This window comes from Seriola dumerili, unplaced genomic scaffold (assembly GCF_002260705.1).
Source record: "Seriola dumerili isolate Sdu_G_001 unplaced genomic scaffold, Sdu_1.0 BDQW01000362.1, whole genome shotgun sequence".
Taxonomy (NCBI): domain Eukaryota; kingdom Metazoa; phylum Chordata; class Actinopteri; order Carangiformes; family Carangidae; genus Seriola; species Seriola dumerili.
In genome coordinates this window covers 525266-544354 of record NW_019174617.1, presented here as the reverse complement: position 1 = coordinate 544354, position 19089 = coordinate 525266, and the positions used below count along the sequence as shown (strand labels likewise).

The following is a 19089-nucleotide window of genomic DNA, read 5'->3' as shown; positions in this document are numbered from 1 at the left end:
AACCAAGGGCTTTTTGTGAAATTAGATAAAAAACTGTCCTCTACTCACCAACCATGACCGTGGTGAAGCTTTGGGAGGGGTCAAAGGAGCATTTTCCCCTGCCATCTTCAGGTCGACCATGCAAAGAAAAGTCAGCGAGGTTCTGAGAGAGGAGATTAAATTTCAGTTAAAAAGGTTGCTGTGCTGATTGACGAGCCCAAACACGTTTATTTGTGCAGCGCGATGTTCCCGGTGAAGGGGGGGGGGGGGGGGGGGGGGGGTGGGGGTGGGGGGACCACCACTGTGTGTCTTTGTAAAAGAAGGAATCGGTTGTCTTCCTACCAGGCAGCAGCTGGCTGTGGTCCAGCGTGCGTCGCAGGGCTCCTACACTTGTGCCGTGGTACGCAATGTGCCACTTCTTCAGTGCATTAGAAACCTCACAGTGGGGCTTGATCCTGCACAAAGAAGGCACATCCAATTATAGACACGTCCACAAACAAGCAGAGCCAATGAGCAAGGTAACAAAACCTACTGAGAGGGATTATTTTGTACTGAACGAGGGACCATCCTCTCACCTGAGGGCGAAGCGGCACCATCCGAAGGGCAGGGCGTAGTCACGGGGCGGCTCGCCTCTCTTGTAATACGCCTCATCACCTCGTAGCTTGTGGCAGGACTCACAGTAGCACAGGTTGTACTTTGCATCCTCGTTGAAGTAACCATCTTAACGAAGCGGCGGTGGAGAAGAGCGGTGACAAATGTTAGGGTTTCAGTTTACACAGACAGAGCTCATGGCAGAAAGGCGGGGGGCGGGGTAGAGTCGAACTCACCTGGTAATGTGAGCAGGTCCTTGAAGCGTGAGCACAGCGCCTGGTACTCGCAGGTCTTGTTGGGGTTGACCTCTGGAGGGGGCGTCCAGCACACACTCTCTTTGATTCCTGGGAAATAAACACAGTCACAGAGTCAGACACAGCAGGTAAAACTCAACTTTCCCTTTAAAAGGAAAAAACCAGAGAGTGCTGCCTTCTTACCGTCAACCATGTCGGCCTTCTCCATGTCGCCTTGACAACGGGTCTCACCACTCTCTCCACCCACAGCTGGCACATTGTTTGTCACTATGGTGACCTGCCATGATGACAAAACATCCATTAGCATTGTTAGGTTATAGGTGATAGTGATGTAACAGCTCGGCGGACTGTTACGACTGACCTCTGAACGTGATCTAGACTGAGAGCTGAGACTGCAGAGGACAGAGTCTACGTCCACACTCAGCCATCACGTTTTTAAAAGGCTTTTTATATTACACGACTAGTCGACGTAAAGATCTGCTTCCACAACGAAACACCACAATCAGAGGGAAAACTGATAAATCTCTTCTTCGCTGTCCTATTTGCAGTCAGCAAATAACGACACTGCATCACAGCCAACACCTGATATGGAGCACAACGGACAGTCTGCTTATTATACAGTGTCCACTCAGTCTGTTCCTGCTCTCAGTCATCACCTTTACTGTGTTTTAATGCAGCCAATTTCCCAGTTTAGTTGTTCTCGTTAACATGTGTTCCTGTTTCTGTTGTCAGACAACAAAACAGCTATGAAACTGTGTTTTGATTGTTACTCAAATATTTTCCCGGTAACAAGCTGCGCTGCTGATCAAATCGTTTTATAATTGTCACATCATCTGACAACATAACTGTGTGATCAACCGTTCTGCAAAAGCTTTGTTTCCTTCTCACACTAAAACACTGTGCCGAAACCAAACAGCTACATCTTAAGATAAGAAATGTGCTGCTTAGTGTGGGTAGAATGAAGAGAAAATTTAAAACTTTCTAAAAAAATAAGCTAAATACCTAAATCCCTACAAGATACCACAATGGAAACAAGGTGCACAGACATGTTTGTGCGGACCTGTTCACACTGGCCGTAGAGGTCGATGAAGGGGTAGCAGGGTGAAGGGATGTCCTGCGCCGCCACGCCCTGGTCCATGCCGTTGACGTAGAGGTGGAGACAACTGTTGGCGTCCACCAGCAGACCCAACACCGTCCCCTCTGGACAAGTGTCCAGATTAGGACCGTAGTTCTCACATATCTGAGCAGGAGAGGAAGAGAACAATGAGCCAGGAGAGAAGTGTTTGGATGGATGGATGATGGAAGAAAGGAAGAGACGTCAGAGTGAGAGGAAAAAGAGATCAGAGGAGGTCAAACAAACAAACAAACAAACAAAAAAAAATCAACACACATTTTCAGTACGACACAGATTTTGTGTGTTGAGGTGTGTGTTCGCACCTTTAGCGAGTTGTGGAAGACAGAGTCTCTCTGCAGCAGCCAGGCGGAGCGTTTGAGACAGCACGCTGTGGAGGGGAAGTTGAGCCGGTCGGGGGAGTGACCTATGACCCCTAACGACAGCGACGACGTCCATGACGGGTTCAGACGGTCGATCTGAAACTGGCAACAAAAAACAGCCAAAACCGTCACCTTGTCTTATCCTGTAGACTTTTGTGTTTACATTCAAGTATTCAGTGACATCATAAATCTTTTAAAGGTCTAAATATATTCAACATATCAGATGTGAGCCAACTGCACTGATGTATAAAAAATGGAAATGGAGTTCAATCGGATTAGTTATCTTTATTCTTTTAACCTATTTAGCTCAGATTACTTCACTCTCCATTATGGAAATCTATGATCACAACAAGATATATTTGTCCTTTTACACGTCTTATTTAGCATGAAGCATCGGATTACAAGGCTTTTATTCTGAAATCATTGATCGAAATAAATCTAAACTCATCGCTACTGACACCAAACCGTCGCGGTACCTGGAACAGCTGCTGGCGAGCCAGCGGCTGGGCGGTGACCAGCAGGCCCTGGTTGTAGCTCGACACTCTGGCTGCTGTCAGGTTCTGGTTGGACAACTGGATGTTTTTCCCGTGGTTTTCCAGGAACGCCATGACGGTGGGCACCAGTGCACACGGCTCAGCCTCAACCTGGAGGCAGCAAGAGATGACATGTAGAGCCTGAGGAAATTCAGGGATGTGGTGAATTAACACTTGATTGAAAAAGGGGTTAAAATCTAAAAAATACTAAACTAAAATCAAACTAACTAAAATCTGCTGAACCAGTTCTCGGTCCAAACTGTCCAGCCTTGTTGCTCTGTAACTTTAGGATATCTCGCTGACAGACTCTCCTCTGGCTCTTACCTCTCTGACAGGGGTGCTGTCCTCCTCTCCTTCGCTGCAGCTGTCTGAGGAGAGCGAGGGCGCCTTGACGCTCTCCATGTCCTCCATCAACGAGGAGCTGACGATGGACACCGCTGTTATCCGCCCGTACAGGTCCAACACTGCAAACACATTCTGCAAGAAGCGAGAGAAAGGAGCTGAATGGCAGTGTGGGGCCAAGTAGCTATTACTTTAATGTGGATGTGCACATTGTAGATAAGTGTGTGTGTGTGTGTGTGTGTGTGTGTGTACGTACCTTGGCCACTGCAGTAGCAGCAGGTCCCATGTCTTCTCCGTCGATGAAGATGTGCATGGTGTCGTCACTGCACCTCTTCACACCCACACGGTTCCCAACCTGGAAACACACATTCAGTCTTGACGTCTGTTGTTTCCGGGAGTCGAGAGAGAGACTAAATATTCATGTCCACAGTTTAGTTTGTCCAGAAAATAAAATAAAAAAATCTAGAAACAGGTGTCTTCTAGCAGCACCCACTGTATGCAGAGAGTGTAGCGATGTGTGCTGATGTAAACGGCTGGTGATCGATCGTCTGATGTTTCAAACTGTGTTTTCTGTTTAAAAATACAGGGTTATTGTATTTCAAAATAAAATGTAGATTAAAAAAAAAGTGTTGAAGATAAGAATCCTAAAGCAACAAAGTGATTTTCAAGAGTGTTCATTTGATTACTTTTTCTATCTCATAAGATGAATAAGATCTTAATTAATCTGGGTGTGATCCGTTTCAGGCAAGAACTGTTAATCACCAAACATTAGTCTATAATCAAAAATGTAAGATGACATCTCTTTTAGCTCATCTACCGTAGAACAAATGAAGACAGATTTAAGCCTGAATACTGATGGGTTAAGGTGATTATGATACAGCTCCTTAATATTCAGCACAGGTACTGATAAGGTCTGAGTGTCTTTGGCTTGTGTTCCCTTAAAGTCAATATTAAATAACTAAATTTCTCCCTGTGAAATGTTTCATTGTTAATGCATTATTTTGCCTGAGCTGTGAGTAATCCTGCTGTTTTTTCACAATATTTATTTTATTTGACAATAAAAAAAACAATCAAATACCAAAGTGATAAGAAATGAAATCAAAAAGAGAAGAGGATGAAGAGAGAAAATTTTAAATGTGGTTGAAGAACAGACTTCACATAAAAAGGAGTGAAATGTTTGTGTTTTAAGCTGTGAAAAGAGGTAGATACTGATGAAGACTCAGACTCTGATAACACCGTATCATCTTAAATCGGGGCTTTGAAACAGCCAGAGGGGCTGGGTCAATGAATGTGAGGCAGAAGAGGACGTCATACAGGGTTTAAAGTTCTTTGAGACGACCTGAAACCAGATCCAACTGTGCTTTAAGCAATCCACAACATTTTGTACGGACTGTAAACCTAACAAGTAAACATGAGGAGCTTTATCTGTAAGCTCAGGTCACAGCTGAGAGAGCGGAGGGTGCAGCTCACCGTCAGCCGGTCCAGTGAACAGCCGTAGTTCTGGCGCTGCAGCGCGCCGTTGCGACGGACCTCAGAACCGCAGAGCAGCCAGGTGACCTTGGTGCGGAGATGCGGGAGGGAGGGGGAGAGACCCGACAGCGGGCAGGACGGCAGCTCCGGAGGTGCCAGCGTGGTCAGACCGATATGCAGCGAACCGCACCACTGCTCATCCACTTCATCAATCCTTACCTGCAGCGAGACAGAAACAGAAACAGAGAGGAGGAGATCAGGAAGGAGAGGAAAACAAGTACGAGCTGCTCATTTTTACTGACGTAAATTTATTTCTAATATACACAGGCACTGGTATTTAAGAGGTTAATGTCAGGCTAATTTTCTGATGAAGTGCTCTGAACCGTCTCTTACCTCAAACAACTCGTCCGCTTTGAGCTCCTTCGCACTGAACACGATGCCGTGAGCGTAACCTCCGACTCTGACGGCCTGGCAGCCCTCACCCAGCAGCACCACGTTCTTACCGTGTTTACTGTGGAGCCGATGAGCAACGCCCGCAACTACACACACACACACACACACAAGAAATGACATGAGGCTTTGAGGACAATTGATACGTGACATTTTTTGTCTTCAGTCTCTTTCTTCTTCTAGTTTGTTGTTTATTTCTTTACTTTAACCTTTACTTTTAAACAAGAGGTTTAATGCTTTACCTGTGTGTTCTTAATCATTCTCCTTTTCAGAATCCCACAACACTAAACATAATCTTGGTAGTAATTATACAAAGTAGTTATTTTCCCAAACCTTCTACAGACTTTTTTATATAACATCAATACTTAAAGATCTGGAAATAATCAGACCCTATTTTTCCATGTTCTTCCAGGCCTGTGTAAAGACCCTGCTGAGTACCTGGTGAGTGAATGGGGAAGCTCTTCTCAGTGATGTTGCTGGTACACATGCTGTTGTCCAGCGGGCCTGAGGAGCTGGTGATGGACACCTGAACACACTGACCATACAGGTCGATCACTGCATACACCTCTGAGAGAGAGAGAGAGAGAGATGAAGTAATAGATACACTTATACTCAAGCCAGTGGTATTTCAGCCTCATCTGTTTGCAGCCCCTGGTTTATTCTGTACCCGGTGGCAGACCGGAGCAGGCCACACCCTGGTCCACGCCGTTGATGTAATAGTGGAGGTCGCCGCTGGCTGAGCGCATCATGCCGATCCGTGAGCCCGTGGTCAGGGAGTCAAGGTCGCAGCCGTAGTTGTTGCGCATCGTGTTGCCATCCTGCATGATGGCTGTTCCACTGTGAGCAAAGGAGGAAAGCAAAAACAAAAAGATTCTGAGTTGAGGAGTTGGACTCCCTGCAATCCCTGATCCAAATGTAAACAATGGGTTGACTCGTGACCAAAATTCAAATTCAAACAACAGAATTTGAATGTGTTGTCTCTGACATCGATAGACAGCTGTTTCAATGTAAGGAAATACACTAGACAACAAGATATGAATGAATCCCACAACCTTATAATGTTTTTAGTTTTTCTGGCTGCTCTCCACATCTGTCTGTCTGTCTGTCTGTTATTCCTTGTTTTGAAGGTCCCAGGTGAAAAAGGTTGAAAACTTTAAAAAGATGGTAATACACCATATTGTCATAGCGCATCACTACCTGAGCATCCAAGTGTCATAGTCGATGTCAGTCATAGTGTTTGGAAACTCCAGCTCCTCTGGCCTGATGGCTGTCACTCCTGGACACACAGTACAACAGCAGTGATCACACAGAGATACATGTGCTTGTAACATCGAAAATTATGTTGGAAAAATAAATGTTCGGTACCAGAGAATATAGACAGAGAGAGGAAGAAAAAAAAAAGCATGAGCAGCTGGATTCCCTAGTGGAAACAACAGAAACACCTCACCTGCTTCTATTGAACCCGACCAGCGGTCCACCATCTTCTGAATAACGATCTCAAACAGCTCTCCATCTCGAAGGCACCTACAACAACGTGGAGGTGACGAGTTAAAATCCTGAGAGAGCTGAACGCTCTTTAGTCCTTGCTGCAGCCTCATGGGAAAAGTTGTTTTTTTTTTTGTTTTTTTTTGCACCGAATGTCAGTACTTATTCACAACCTTCTAAACAGAAGTGCCCTCTTTATCTTTGACACCATCCCAAACTAATCATTTGTATCTCGTGACCTTTTAACCACATTAATATTAACAATGACTGGTAGTGGACAAGTTAGACAAAAACACATCTTGTGTGTATCATAATTACGCGTTATAGTGCTGAAAAATGTCTCGGCTGGGTTGTTGTCAGTCTGTGCCTCAAATGAGATTTAATTAGCACAATGCCACAGTTAAAACTGCAGCACAGATGGCAGAATTGATGTGGAGGCCTGTTGTGAATCTGAGCAGCTCATTACGAGAAACCAGAAAATTGCACCAGCTGCTAAAAAGCAGGGCCTCTGGGTTTACACTACTGATTCTGATATATGAAAATATTAACACAGTGTGAAATGTGCTGCCTCCAATGTGCTGGAGTATCACCAACAGCAACCCGGAACAGGCGTGACTGAACAACAACTTTCCTCAGTAGCAGAGTCTATGAAGAGCCTCCGGTTCATGTGGCGGTTATTACGTTTTCTGACCCGTGGATCATTCGTTTCATCACCTGTTGGAAATGACAATGGCGTCGTTGAACTCGCTGCGGCAGTTCTGACGCAGGGCGGTGCGCCCCCCGTTGGTGATGACGGCGTTGGTGCCGTGTAGCTGGTGGAAACGCAGGTCGCTGGTCGTGGTTGCCCCGGCTACTGAGCAGGGGCTCCCGGGGGACATGGCCGTGGGCCCCTCTGAGCTGTCCTCTGGGAGAGGGGGGAGGTCCACTGAGACAGGGAGAGGCGAAAGAGGGGAAAATAGTCAGACGCTCAACTTCAAAGTCACTCTAGCCTCCTAACCGTTTCTCTGCCTCCCTCTCTCACCCATGTCGTCCATGATGGTGGCCTGAGCAGCCTGCCCATACAGGTCGACCACGGCGTAGACGCTGGGAGGGACGTTCCAGGCCGCCGGGCCCTGAGCCACGCCGTTCACAAAGAAGTGGAGGCTGCCGTCTTCTTTCCTCACCACACCCACTGTGTCACCTGCCTGCGGGAGGGAAAAAGAGACCATAAGGAAAGCATCAGTAAAACTTCGCTGCAGAGCGAAGGCTCAGAGTGACAGGAGTGACTGACGGCTGACAGCTGGGTAACTCACTCACCTTGAGCCGGTCCAGGTTGTGTCCGTACTCGTCCAGTATTGTGGTTCCGTTGTGCATCACGCCATTCCCCGTCATCATCCACGTCCCTGGAAAACACAACACAGCAATCTGTTTGAAAGGTATCTCACACACTCCCGGTGACTTACAGACAAATGTACTTGTTTATTATGAGTTTAATTCATTATTCGACTCTAAAAAATATTCATCAGGTACCTCAGCATAGACCAGTGCAGAAAAGATTAAAAGATTGTTTCTTTTACCTGAGCGCAAGTTCGTCATGGTGGAGGGCAGCTGCAGGTATGCAGGGTTGTGTGTTGTGACTCCGATTTCAATGGAGCCCGCCCACTTGTCCACCATCTTGTCGATGCGGACCTGGAACACCTCATTGGAGCGCAGAGGCCGGCTGCTCAGGACCACGCCGTGGTTGAAGTCGTCAGTCGCACTGTGGAAATAATGTTGTAAACCTGTGAGTACATCAGTGTTTGGTGCTAAAGATACTGCAAACCTTGGTGGCTTTTTTCACACCTACATTTATGTTTCCATAGTCCTGAATTTTTTATATATCCTTTGATCAAAAAATTCATATCGTAATTTTATTTCTGTGAAATTGTTGTTGAGGAACTTCTGTTTAAACAGAGTTTGACATTTGGGTCTGGCTCCTTTTCTTGATAGAAAGAAAGAGTTTTGAAGAAAAGTGTATTTATTTTTCTGAAATTGAGGTGAAAGTATCAGGAGGAGGTGGACTCACTGTGGCCGCAGCGCCGTCCTCCCGTCACTGATGATAGCGGCCTTCTGGCCGCAGTTGGGGTGGAAGAGCAGGCGGTCGGGCCCCTCTGGGTCCGGAGTGAGGGAAAGAGCCGGCCGGGGTCGACCAACATCGGGAGATAAAGCCCTCATGATGGCATTATTGCGTCTGAGTCGGTCACTGTGGTTGTGGTTGTGGACTATGGTGACTTTGACGGCCATGCCGTATAGGTCGACCACGCCGTAGACCACGCCGGGGGTCTGCGCTGCTGCAACACCTGGAAATACATCGTGTGGAAACAGAGGTACATTCTCAATTACAGTATTTCTTGAGTAAGTATTGATTGTAAGTAGGAGGGTAGTACATCTACTTGACAATAAGTACATAATTACGCAGCATCATGGGATCACAGAAAAACAACAAAAATATTCTACAAATCTGAAACAAGTAGATCTGTTCATGTTCTATTTGGTCCCATCTTTCTGTTCTGAGCCCATATTAGTTGGTGCCTTTTTATAGCCATCAAAATAATATCACTCCATCCACTTTCAGCCCCACCCTCCCAGCACTGAGCGTTCATTCCCTCGTGAGTCCTCTTGATGTGTCTCACCTTGGTCGATGCCATTGATGTAGAAATGGAGCGCGCCGCTGGCTTTGCGCATCAACCCTATGTGATCTCCCTCCTAAAACACGATGGGAGAAGTTGATGGAGATTATAAAAACAGAATACTTGCACGGTAGGTGGCAGAATGAAGTATGTGTGTGTGTGTGTGTCTGTGTCTGCGTGTGTGCGTGTGTGTGTGTTTGCGTGTGTGGTTACCAACCTGGAGTTCATCAAGGCTGAATTCACAGTATTCCCTGCGGGTTCCTTTCCCGTTGGTTAGTATCCCACAGCCACTCATCATGATTGTACCTGAGCCAGAGTGTCATTAATTACCCAAAGATCAAGAAAGTATCTTGTTTTGTTTAATGCAGTTGTGTGTTGTTTGTGTGTGTGTGTGTGTGTGTGTGTGTGTGTGTGTGTGTGTGTGTGTGTGTTACCTGAGCGCAGATTAGTCATAGTTGCAGGATAGTCCAGGTTGTTGGGGTTGTGTGTGGTCACGCCAATCTCTATTGAGCCTGACCACTTGTCCACCAACTTATCAATACGGATCTGAAAAAAACAAACAAACGACAGAAACACATTTAATCTCTTCTGGTACGAATAGTTTTTAATTATTAATTTTTCAGTTCCATTTTAGTCCGACCGAAAGAACATGGTTTTCCCCGTGCAGCCTCGAGTAGCACAACATCACACACGAATGCACCCCTTGGACGGCAGCGTTGATCTCTGTTGATTACAGCTGGGCTGTGTATCAATATACTAATAATATCCTGATGTGAGACTGGACCTTTATTTTTGTTTTTTTACTTGGTGGTGGTGAAATAAATGTTTCTTTTCCTGGTCCTACAGGCTGAATCACAGTCTCTACAACTTCCTGTTACTTATACCTTTACCTGCTGGGCCATTACAGATCGTTTCTCTCACACACACAATTTCTCTCAGAAACTACTGTTCCTCCTGACTAGAGCTGAAACAATTAGTCATTTAATAAGACAGCACATCCACAGAGAAGTGACAACAATTCTGAAAAATGATGAGTCATTTATGACAGTTATAAAGCAAAATTGTCAAACATTTGCTGGTTCGATCATTTTAAATATGTAAAATATGCTCCTTTTTTATTGTTTCAAATAAATGTAAATTCAGTATCTTTGGGTTAAAATTAAAAAAAGTTACTTAAAATTATATATAGAATCATTAGTTGCATCTTTATTTCTGAGTCAAATTCTCAATATCAAGGTGTTCAGACAGAAAAGTGTGATGTTTACTTAGTAAATATCAGCCTTCCTTCCTGACTTAGTCAAACAACTGCACTGATAACTTTAAACAAGTTAGTCATAACTCATTATCGGTCACTACATTATTCATAAATGAGCAAAAATCCCAGGATTGACTTGTGTGTTTGTAATCACCTCAAACATCTCGTTGTGTCGGAGCGGCCGGTTGGTCATCACCACGCCGTTGTTGAACTCGTCCAGCGGTCTCCTCCTCTCCGCCGTCTTGTTGTTGTTGCTCAGTTTGATCAACGTGCCGCATTTCTCGTGGAAGAGCAGAGCGTCATTGGTGGTCATCCCACCTGTCAGAGCTCCCAGCCCCACCCCTCCGTTACTTGCAGGACTGTTATTAGTATTTCCACTTTCTCCACCGCTACCACCACTTCCTCCTCCTCCTGTCGTCCCTGTCCCACTGTCGCTATTCACTGCACCTCCTCCACTGCTGCTCCCTCTGTCATTTCTGGAAGAGGGGTCAGTGCCTGCATTTCCTCCTCCTTCTCCTCCACCGCTGCCTCCTCCTGCTCCTCCTCCACCTCCTCCATCCTCCCCTCCGCCCTCATCCTCAGAGCGATAAAAAGATACTATTGCGTTGTTGAACACGTCGAAGAGCTGGTGCTCGGTGAGAACTAGGGATAGAAAGGAAGATGAGAATGGCTGTCAGTGCTGGTCATATTGCAAAATGTCTATCAACTGATCCCAGGAGGATTTTCTCACCAGTGTCAGGCTCCAGGTTGTTGGGGAACTTGTCTGGTCTGTTGTGACTGCAGCTGAGCTCAGGCACTGGCAGGAGAGGAGTGAAAGGGACACAACGGATGAAAACAAACCAACCTACAGATTGGGGGAAGAAGAACCATAAAACAAACGCTCCCTACCTTCATCTCCATTCATCATTCCATTCATTGCTGCCACATTCATCAGTGCCGTGATCCCTGCATCCTCCCTACCCCCGCGTACCACCACCTCTTCCTCCTCCTCCTCGTCCTCCTCATCCTCCTCCTCCTCCCGCTCTATTGTCTCTCTCTCCCTCTCTGCGGAGGGCGGCGGCGGCTCGCAGCTCACCACCGTCACTTGAGTGCACTTGCCGTACAGGTCCACCACTGCCCACAGCTTGGGCGGCAAGCCGCTGGCGGCCGCACCGCAGTCCTGGCCGTTAACCCAGAGGTGGAGCTCCCCGCGGGAGCTGCGCTGAATGCCCACGCGGTCGCCCTCGGCCAGCTGGTCCAGGTCCCGGCCGTACTCCTCCAGGACCGAGCGGCCGTCACGCAGCACCGAGCAGCCCGACACGATCCAGGAGCCGCCCTTCAGGCCTGTGGCGCTGCTGGGGAAGTCCAGCGCGGCGGGGTCCAGTGCCGTCACGCCAATCTCAATGGAACCGCTCCAAGAGTTCACCTGAGGCCAAAAAGAGGAAAGGTTCAATAAGGTCAAAAATATGTCAAAAATACAGACTCATCATGGCCTTCATAAGTTAGCAGAGCCCCGTGTTCACAACAGATTCAGAGGGAGAGAGCAGTAACAGCACATTTGTCAGCAGCTGCTTCTCTGACCACAAAAAGACTCAGTGTGGAAGCATCTGAGCCGTGATGTGGGAGTTGCTGTTGAAAGAGTCAGGTACTGTGCTAAAAACTGCAGGTAGATATCTACGGAAGATGAAGTGTGCCTTGTTGTATGATCCATCTTGTTATTTTTAGTCACTCTATCAGTGAAGAACGCAGCTTTGAAAAAAAAAGAAAAGAAAAAAGAAAAAGGACAGTGTGGCCACACTAACACACGAATGAAAACTCAGCTGTCAACTGTAGAAGAGATTATTGGAGTTTCAGCAGTTTGCAAGAACACAGGGTGAAACAACTTCACTCATCATTACCAGTACTCTGCTTAAAGATGAGACCAATGTAAAGTAGTATCACCATCCCAAAATCTGATGTTGAAAGCACATCGATGCAGAAAGGTAGTAGTGTGCACATCAGGGTTGCCAGATCTGTATAAGTACAGTAGGCTATAGACTACAAGACTGTTCGGATTATTTGAACTGTAGTTGTTTCATTTCATCAATTGGAGGGGGGGCCCATTAAATTACCCTATGAGCAATAGAGAAAGAGGAGTGACCCAACAGAGCGAGCGTGTCCGGCCCCATGGCCGCGGGAAGTATGTGCAGCACCCCCTAGGCGTGAGGATCTTTTTTTTTTTTAATGGCGTTGACATGACCAGTGCTACTCTGCCTCAGAATGACGTATTCTTACCTAAATCTAAACCCACTCCTCAGCCAATCCATCCAACAAAGGCAAAGATCACTAGCCAATCAGAGGCAGAGTAGGGCGGGTCATGGCAACTCTACTCAATCGCTCACCAGGTGATGCCAATTAGGTCTGTGAGGGGTTCAGGGTTTAGGGGAGACATACGGATTGTGCCACGGATTAATTCACAATGGCGCAAAAACGCATTTTAGATTTTTTTTTGTGGGTAAACCACCAGCTAAGAAGAGTCCAGCTGAAGTCCTGCCCGCCCTGGACAACAGTAGGACCGGCACTCCATCGCTTTCGTTTGGTTTTAATTTTGTGTCCTAGACGGAGAGACCGTCGCCACTGCACCGAGCGGAGTATCAGCCTGCTGCTACCAGGTGTCAGGCTCGGACTGACCGGGCGGCATTGGAGGAGCCTTTCCGGCCACCTAACTTCAAATTTCCTGCCAGACGTTTTGGAAAAGAAACTTTCATCCACGAATCTGCACCAGCTAGGTGTGCTAAATGGAAGTGGCTGCAGTACGTGGCGGAGAGTGATCAGGTTGTGTGTTTTTCTTGTATGAAATCAGTGGGGGAAAAAAAACTGATAGATGAAGACAGTTTTAGGGCTGACAACCCATTGGTGAAGGGCGGCTTTTAAAGCAATTGAAAAAGTCAAAGAGCACGACAGATCTAAATTGCACACCGACCCAATACAAAGGCATGCTGCTTTAAGTAAAGTGCCAATTAACGCCCTCTTGTCTGATGCTGCTGCCAAACAGCAGGGAACCGCAGGACACGTTTTGGAAGTTTAGAGTACTCCTCTTTGCCTGCCCATCTCTGTGGCCTCCTCACGGCTACAACACCATGACCCAGAAGACTGACTCTCCTCTCCTTGATGCTTGTCCACAGTGACGTTGTGAAATCATTGGACATCCATCCATACCCAACATACCAAAGCGCAAGGCCACCTTTGGATTATTGTAACTACCGGAGCACATTGTCTGCAGCTCAAGGTAAGATGTCTGGTTTATTACAAGCTGCCGCTGAACAGTTGCATGTTTGGATATGTACTTGTGTTCTGTGCACAATGAGCTTTTGGACCTGTTACAATAGAGGCATACATTTGATGATGCACTATTGTAAGCTGCCGCCGAGCAGTTAATAATTAATTTAACTTAAAACATCACACTGATATACCTTTTTGTTGAAAAATGTACATATTAAGATATGTTCTTGTGTGCCATGTGCAATGGGCTTATGGACGTGTGCATTGCAAAGCTATGGCATTATGTTTCTATGTTTTCTAGACGTTGTTGTTGGTTTGGTCTGTGTTGAAGTAGCATTGTAGGCCTATGTTGTATTTGAATGGAGAAACACCGAATATGAATTTTAACAAAATAAGCTCCAACATGTATTTGCAAAAAAAAAGCTCCTCCCACTCCAGCACCCCCAACTTAAAACATCTTCCTGCAGCCCCTGGTGTGTCTCTCTCCCTCATTGACTCCAGAAGATCTATTTACAGCCATAAAAAGCAGCAGGATAAGAAACTGAACTAAATTACGTGTTCTGTCTGTCTGTCTGTCTGTCTGTCTCTCTGTCTCCTGGGCTCTTAAATCACAGCAGGTCTATACACACAACAAGCGGCTTCATTACAATCAGCTGATCGAGTGTGCGTGTATGTGCGTGTTGCCAGCATTGGTTATATGGTTATATACGTTAAACTGTGACAGGCAAATTAAATTTAGTATGAATTTAATACGACAAATAATAAGTTAAATTATTCATTGGAAAACAAATCAAATATGGCTTTGACATTTGCAAAGGCATGAGCAATCGTTGATCGTTCTAATGATCGTCAATCACCATCCATTGGCACAACCCTAGTGCACATCCCTTCCTATATTTAGAGCTGGCGCAGGATACCAGATCAAAGAACAAAAAAGGAGAGTATTACATCCAGCTGACATCACAGTCAGCTGATTTAAAAAATATATATATTTATATGTAGACTTGTAATACGATCCTTAGTGTCATATAGCAAGTGTATATGTATTTGTTTGATCTGTTGACCATGACATCAGAGGAATGTTATCAGTTTTGTGCCTATATAGACCTTGTCCTTTTGTCAAGTGGGCCATTTGCCCGGCAAGGACCATAGTGTTGACATGCTGCCCTTATTGATCCAATAAAGTTTTGTAAGCTTTAACCTGGTGTGCACATACTCTCTATTTTTCCTTTAAGTGCATACAGAAAATAGGTAAGAGCTCATTAAATATTTGGCTTTTCCTGCACTACAGCTCAATTTCTCTGAAGCTTAATAAGACGTATGTTATTTAATTGAAAAAAATTGTAATTTCTGAAGGTGCCTCCAACACAAATTGCAATTTTAGCAATCTACCAAACGTGTTGGTAATACACTTGATTAAATTTGATACTTAGAAAATTTCGGGGTCCTTGCATCACTCATCTAGTTTGAGGGAATTTTAAGTCCACGTCGTCATGAGTTTTCAGGTGACAGGTTTCCTAAATGACTGGATACTACCTAGGTGGTTAACGATTTAACATCTACAGTACATGAAATGCCACTGAAAACACTGTGGGCTCGAGACGTAGACAATGCTTCTTTCTCCAATTTCTTTGTTCTCTCTGTATAGTGAGAGAAACAATATCAGGAATATGAGCTACCAGCACAGATGCTCATGTGGTCCAGCTGTGATGCACACAGAGCAAACAATCCTTAAGCAAACAGCATCTCTTCCATGATCTTACAGATTCAAGACATGAAAACACCAATGATCTCGCTTTTTTTTTCCTTGCACACAAACGTTTAACTGCAAAACTCCTTGTCTTTGCATGACATTGGACTCCTATCACGTAACAAGCAGCCTAAGATATCCATTTTCTTCCCAGAAACACAAAACTCAACATAATCACAATAATGTGATGCTTTATTGATCTCTGGGGGTATTTGTTTTGCCCCCACAATGTGGATGACAGACTGCAGTGTCAGCTATAACAGAGTCAGTGCAGCTGGTGGAGATTCACAATCTTGCTCAGAGACACTTCACTCCAACAGATGCTTGCGAACACGGGGGCATGAACCCACGTCATCTCACCGAGGAGGAGCGATCTCCTGGCTCGCTGCCCTCCACCTGCCGGCCTGGGAGAAAAACATGCAACAAAAAGCTCTGCAGTTTGTGCCTCAGGCTATAGAGAATTTAGTCAAATGTAATCTAAACTGTAAGATCAATATCCAACTATTCCTCTTTTCCAAGCTTCTCCACAGGACTCTAGTTTAAGTTGGCAGAAATCCACCCTGATGAAGTGACCTTGGCCATAACATTGAAGCCCTGCCACCTCCTGTGGTTTTTTTTTTTTTCTTTTCTCTGCAGCTCACCTCTGTGCCAAAGAGAGAACAAAACGAAATTTCCTTTGAGATCAATATTATTTTGAAAATGTTGTCCTGTCTGCCTCCTCTCCTTCATCTGTTCCCCTGGTGTCCTCCTGAGCTCCATGGCAGGTGCTATGTAAGGCAGTGTGCTACGACAGCCCGGGTATCTAGGTTAACAGATTTAGTAGTAACTCAGCCTGACCGGGTCGCTGTGTGGAGGAGACAGACATCTCCTTTGCTCGCTCACTCACTTATGTAACAGCAGCCTGTGGGTGTCTGCCTCTCAGTCTCTCTCTGTTCAGAAGCCCAATAACTACAGGACACAACCATACATGCCAAGTAGGACAACTGAACAGCTTTTTAAAAGAATGGAAAATTAACTGCATGCGATTTTAAATTCAAACGCGGTGCCCGAGACGCATTGCTAAGACTATGCAGAGCAGAAAAAGCTCTCAGACCATCCACACACACAAAATCTAACAACTGAACCCTGAACAGGAGAGGGGAACACAATTCACACAATAACTAACAAAAATTTTGAATAAATTTACATGTTAACAGCCAAAATATAGGCAGGATTTGGACAAAGAAAGTGACACACTAAACTCATTTTGATTGGCATGTATTCAGTTTAAAAGCTTGTACAAATTTTAACAAATATGAATATTTAAGTCAAATATGAAAAACAATCTGGGCTTTAAAATACTAAATTTACTGATACCTTCATTCTATTGCTAATTTGACTGTTGTATTTCTTTGACATGCACCAGTAGAGGTAATATTGGCAAAAAAATAAATAAAAACAATATCATATTGAAGATGCATTTCAAGGCTAATGTTGGGTAGATGGCTGCGACTGATTGATTACATCAACTAACTGTTTCAGCTCTAACTGCCTGTGACTGTTTTAGGCTACAGGGCATCTCCAGTTTAAAATCTAATTAGTTCTAACTAATACACAAAGTAAACTTGGATCATCCCTTTGGATCACTTTCTAAACCACAGTAAAGTTACTTCTTCCAGTCTTAAATACAAACCCAAAACCATTGACAGCAAGTAATAAATAACTTCATTTGCTCTCTTGCACTCATTTTCCAACTTCCACTGTAGCTTAGTGGATGCCAGTGGACAGGATGGGCAGTCATAACAATCTGTGTGCTCTGTGATGGAAAGTTATTGATTTTGAGACAGGCAATGCATGTCATGACAGAGCATGAGGCTGTTTATGGGAGCCATAAGGGATGGGTAATCGTTTATATACAGTAGGTGCTATTAACCTGGATGTTTAGCTTTACTGGCACTCATGCAGCTCGGCCTCTGCATGGTACATTTTCAAAATAACCTATCTATGCGCAGGGGTCTTGGCTGGACACACTGTTATTTAGAAGGGTGTGTGGCCCAGTTGGCATTGGCACACGCTCCAGAGCTGCCATGTTGTTGATAAACCCAATAGGTTGGCAGGGCGCAGAGGCAGAAGCCATTACAACAGACAAGCTATCCTACACTGAAAACAGCCAAACACTGTAAACACGTTGCACAGGAATTGACAAGGTGTGGAGAGACAAGAGCATACAGCACAAACAACAGTTAACCACTAATGTTAAAGCAATATTTTTTAAAATTAAATACAGAAGTTGTGATGTTTTTGCTGAGGAAGGAGGGGGAGACTTTTCCCAGAAACTGGATCACATTCACTGCAAACACAGAGCAGTCTATCATGTCTGGATGAATCTAATGACAACCTGGACAGTTGCATAAGAAATGTATACTCAAATTGGTCATGTTAAGTTTGTCATTTTCTATTGTAAAATACCTTTAAATTAATACAAATAAATAGTAACAAAAAGTATTATGACAGCAAATGTCCCAGCAATTAAGAGTCCATGTTTAAATACCTGTAATTAATGAGTTATACCTGTTAGTGGTCAAACTCCTCATGCATTACGCTGCCTGGTCAGAGCTAGTAATGTCTGAATGTGCTTTGTGTTTGGCTCAAGATGTGTGTAAATATTAAGGAGACAAGCTCAGTCTTTAAACATGCAACTCTGGATATTATTATTGGTGACGCTGGAAACAGAAAGCAGGGGCCGATTCTACGTATTTGTGTCTATTTAGGTTCACACATAAGCCTTTGAGTCACTATGACAGCCCGGTCTGGTTTGAGCACTGCAGCATTATTAGCCACCGGGACAGACAGACCGGCAGAGAGGCTGACAGGCACCGATGACTGTCACCCCCCAGAGCTACGTTAGCCGGCGTTACTCCACTCCTGTGGCTCAATAAACAACACCAAGTCTTTGTCAACACGCGACAGAGCACCCATAGCACCTTCCAGAAAAGCTAGCCCCGGCTAGCCTGGAATCACACCGCCTGCTACTGCTAACGGCTCATTAGCATGGCTAACTGCCTGCACCGAGGCACCCCGGGCAGGTTGTCGTTAGCTCAGCGATCCGTTTAACATTTATACACATAAGAAGGTGTTTCTTAAGCCTCTGTGTCCCTGCTAAATCTATGACAAAGTGCCTAATTCGCCTAAACAATCCCGACAACCTTGGTCGCTGTCAAGCAGTGTGAACCGCCCTGAACAGCAGGAGCTCCTCACTGCGGACAGTGACAGACCCCCGGCCCGTCCCACCAGCGCTGCTCCCGCATTATCGCTGCTCTCGCCCCGCTCTGGAGGAGCAGTGGCGGCGGCCTGTTGTTGCTTACCTTCTTATCAATGCGGACAGTGAAGACATCTCTGTCCCTCAGTGGCTCCTTGCTAAGCACCAGGCCGTGGTTGAACTCCTGGACTGGCTGGTTGCGCCGAGCGGTTCGGTTCGAGTTGGACAGGCCGATCAGCTTTCCGCTCCGCGGATGCAGCTCCGCCGCCATCTTCAGTGGGCGGCCAGTGTTCACGACACTCGGGGTTTGCGACAGTAACGTTATGGTATCCGGTAGATTTCAGAAATCGATACAATTGA

General features: G+C 45.4%; 1 protein-coding gene across 1 annotated transcript in view; it reads right to left on the bottom strand.

The window, feature by feature from the left end:
• Nucleotides 1-19000, bottom strand: part of neurl4 (neuralized E3 ubiquitin protein ligase 4) — a 31476-nt gene extending 12476 nt beyond the window's left edge. Inside the window, exons 1-27 of the mRNA XM_022760711.1 lie at nucleotides 18836-19000; nucleotides 11390-11906; nucleotides 11232-11297; nucleotides 10656-11143; nucleotides 9681-9792; nucleotides 9464-9552; nucleotides 9250-9322; nucleotides 8643-8916; nucleotides 8155-8336; nucleotides 7895-7980; nucleotides 7620-7782; nucleotides 7313-7523; nucleotides 6561-6637; nucleotides 6311-6389; nucleotides 5781-5950; nucleotides 5552-5680; nucleotides 5057-5202; nucleotides 4664-4882; nucleotides 3450-3548; nucleotides 3176-3328; nucleotides 2795-2962; nucleotides 2262-2420; nucleotides 1885-2064; nucleotides 1008-1101; nucleotides 807-914; nucleotides 555-699; nucleotides 322-434 (exon numbers count right to left, since the gene is read on the bottom strand). Of these exons, the coding sequence (XP_022616432.1) occupies nucleotides 322-434; nucleotides 555-699; nucleotides 807-914; nucleotides 1008-1101; nucleotides 1885-2064; nucleotides 2262-2420; nucleotides 2795-2962; nucleotides 3176-3328; nucleotides 3450-3548; nucleotides 4664-4882; nucleotides 5057-5202; nucleotides 5552-5680; nucleotides 5781-5950; nucleotides 6311-6389; nucleotides 6561-6637; nucleotides 7313-7523; nucleotides 7620-7782; nucleotides 7895-7980; nucleotides 8155-8336; nucleotides 8643-8916; nucleotides 9250-9322; nucleotides 9464-9552; nucleotides 9681-9792; nucleotides 10656-11143; nucleotides 11232-11297; nucleotides 11390-11906; nucleotides 18836-19000 (4465 nt within the window). The remainder of the gene's footprint in view (nucleotides 1-321; nucleotides 435-554; nucleotides 700-806; nucleotides 915-1007; nucleotides 1102-1884; nucleotides 2065-2261; nucleotides 2421-2794; nucleotides 2963-3175; nucleotides 3329-3449; nucleotides 3549-4663; nucleotides 4883-5056; nucleotides 5203-5551; nucleotides 5681-5780; nucleotides 5951-6310; nucleotides 6390-6560; nucleotides 6638-7312; nucleotides 7524-7619; nucleotides 7783-7894; nucleotides 7981-8154; nucleotides 8337-8642; nucleotides 8917-9249; nucleotides 9323-9463; nucleotides 9553-9680; nucleotides 9793-10655; nucleotides 11144-11231; nucleotides 11298-11389; nucleotides 11907-18835) is intronic.
• Nucleotides 19001-19089: the final 89 nt, after the last annotated feature.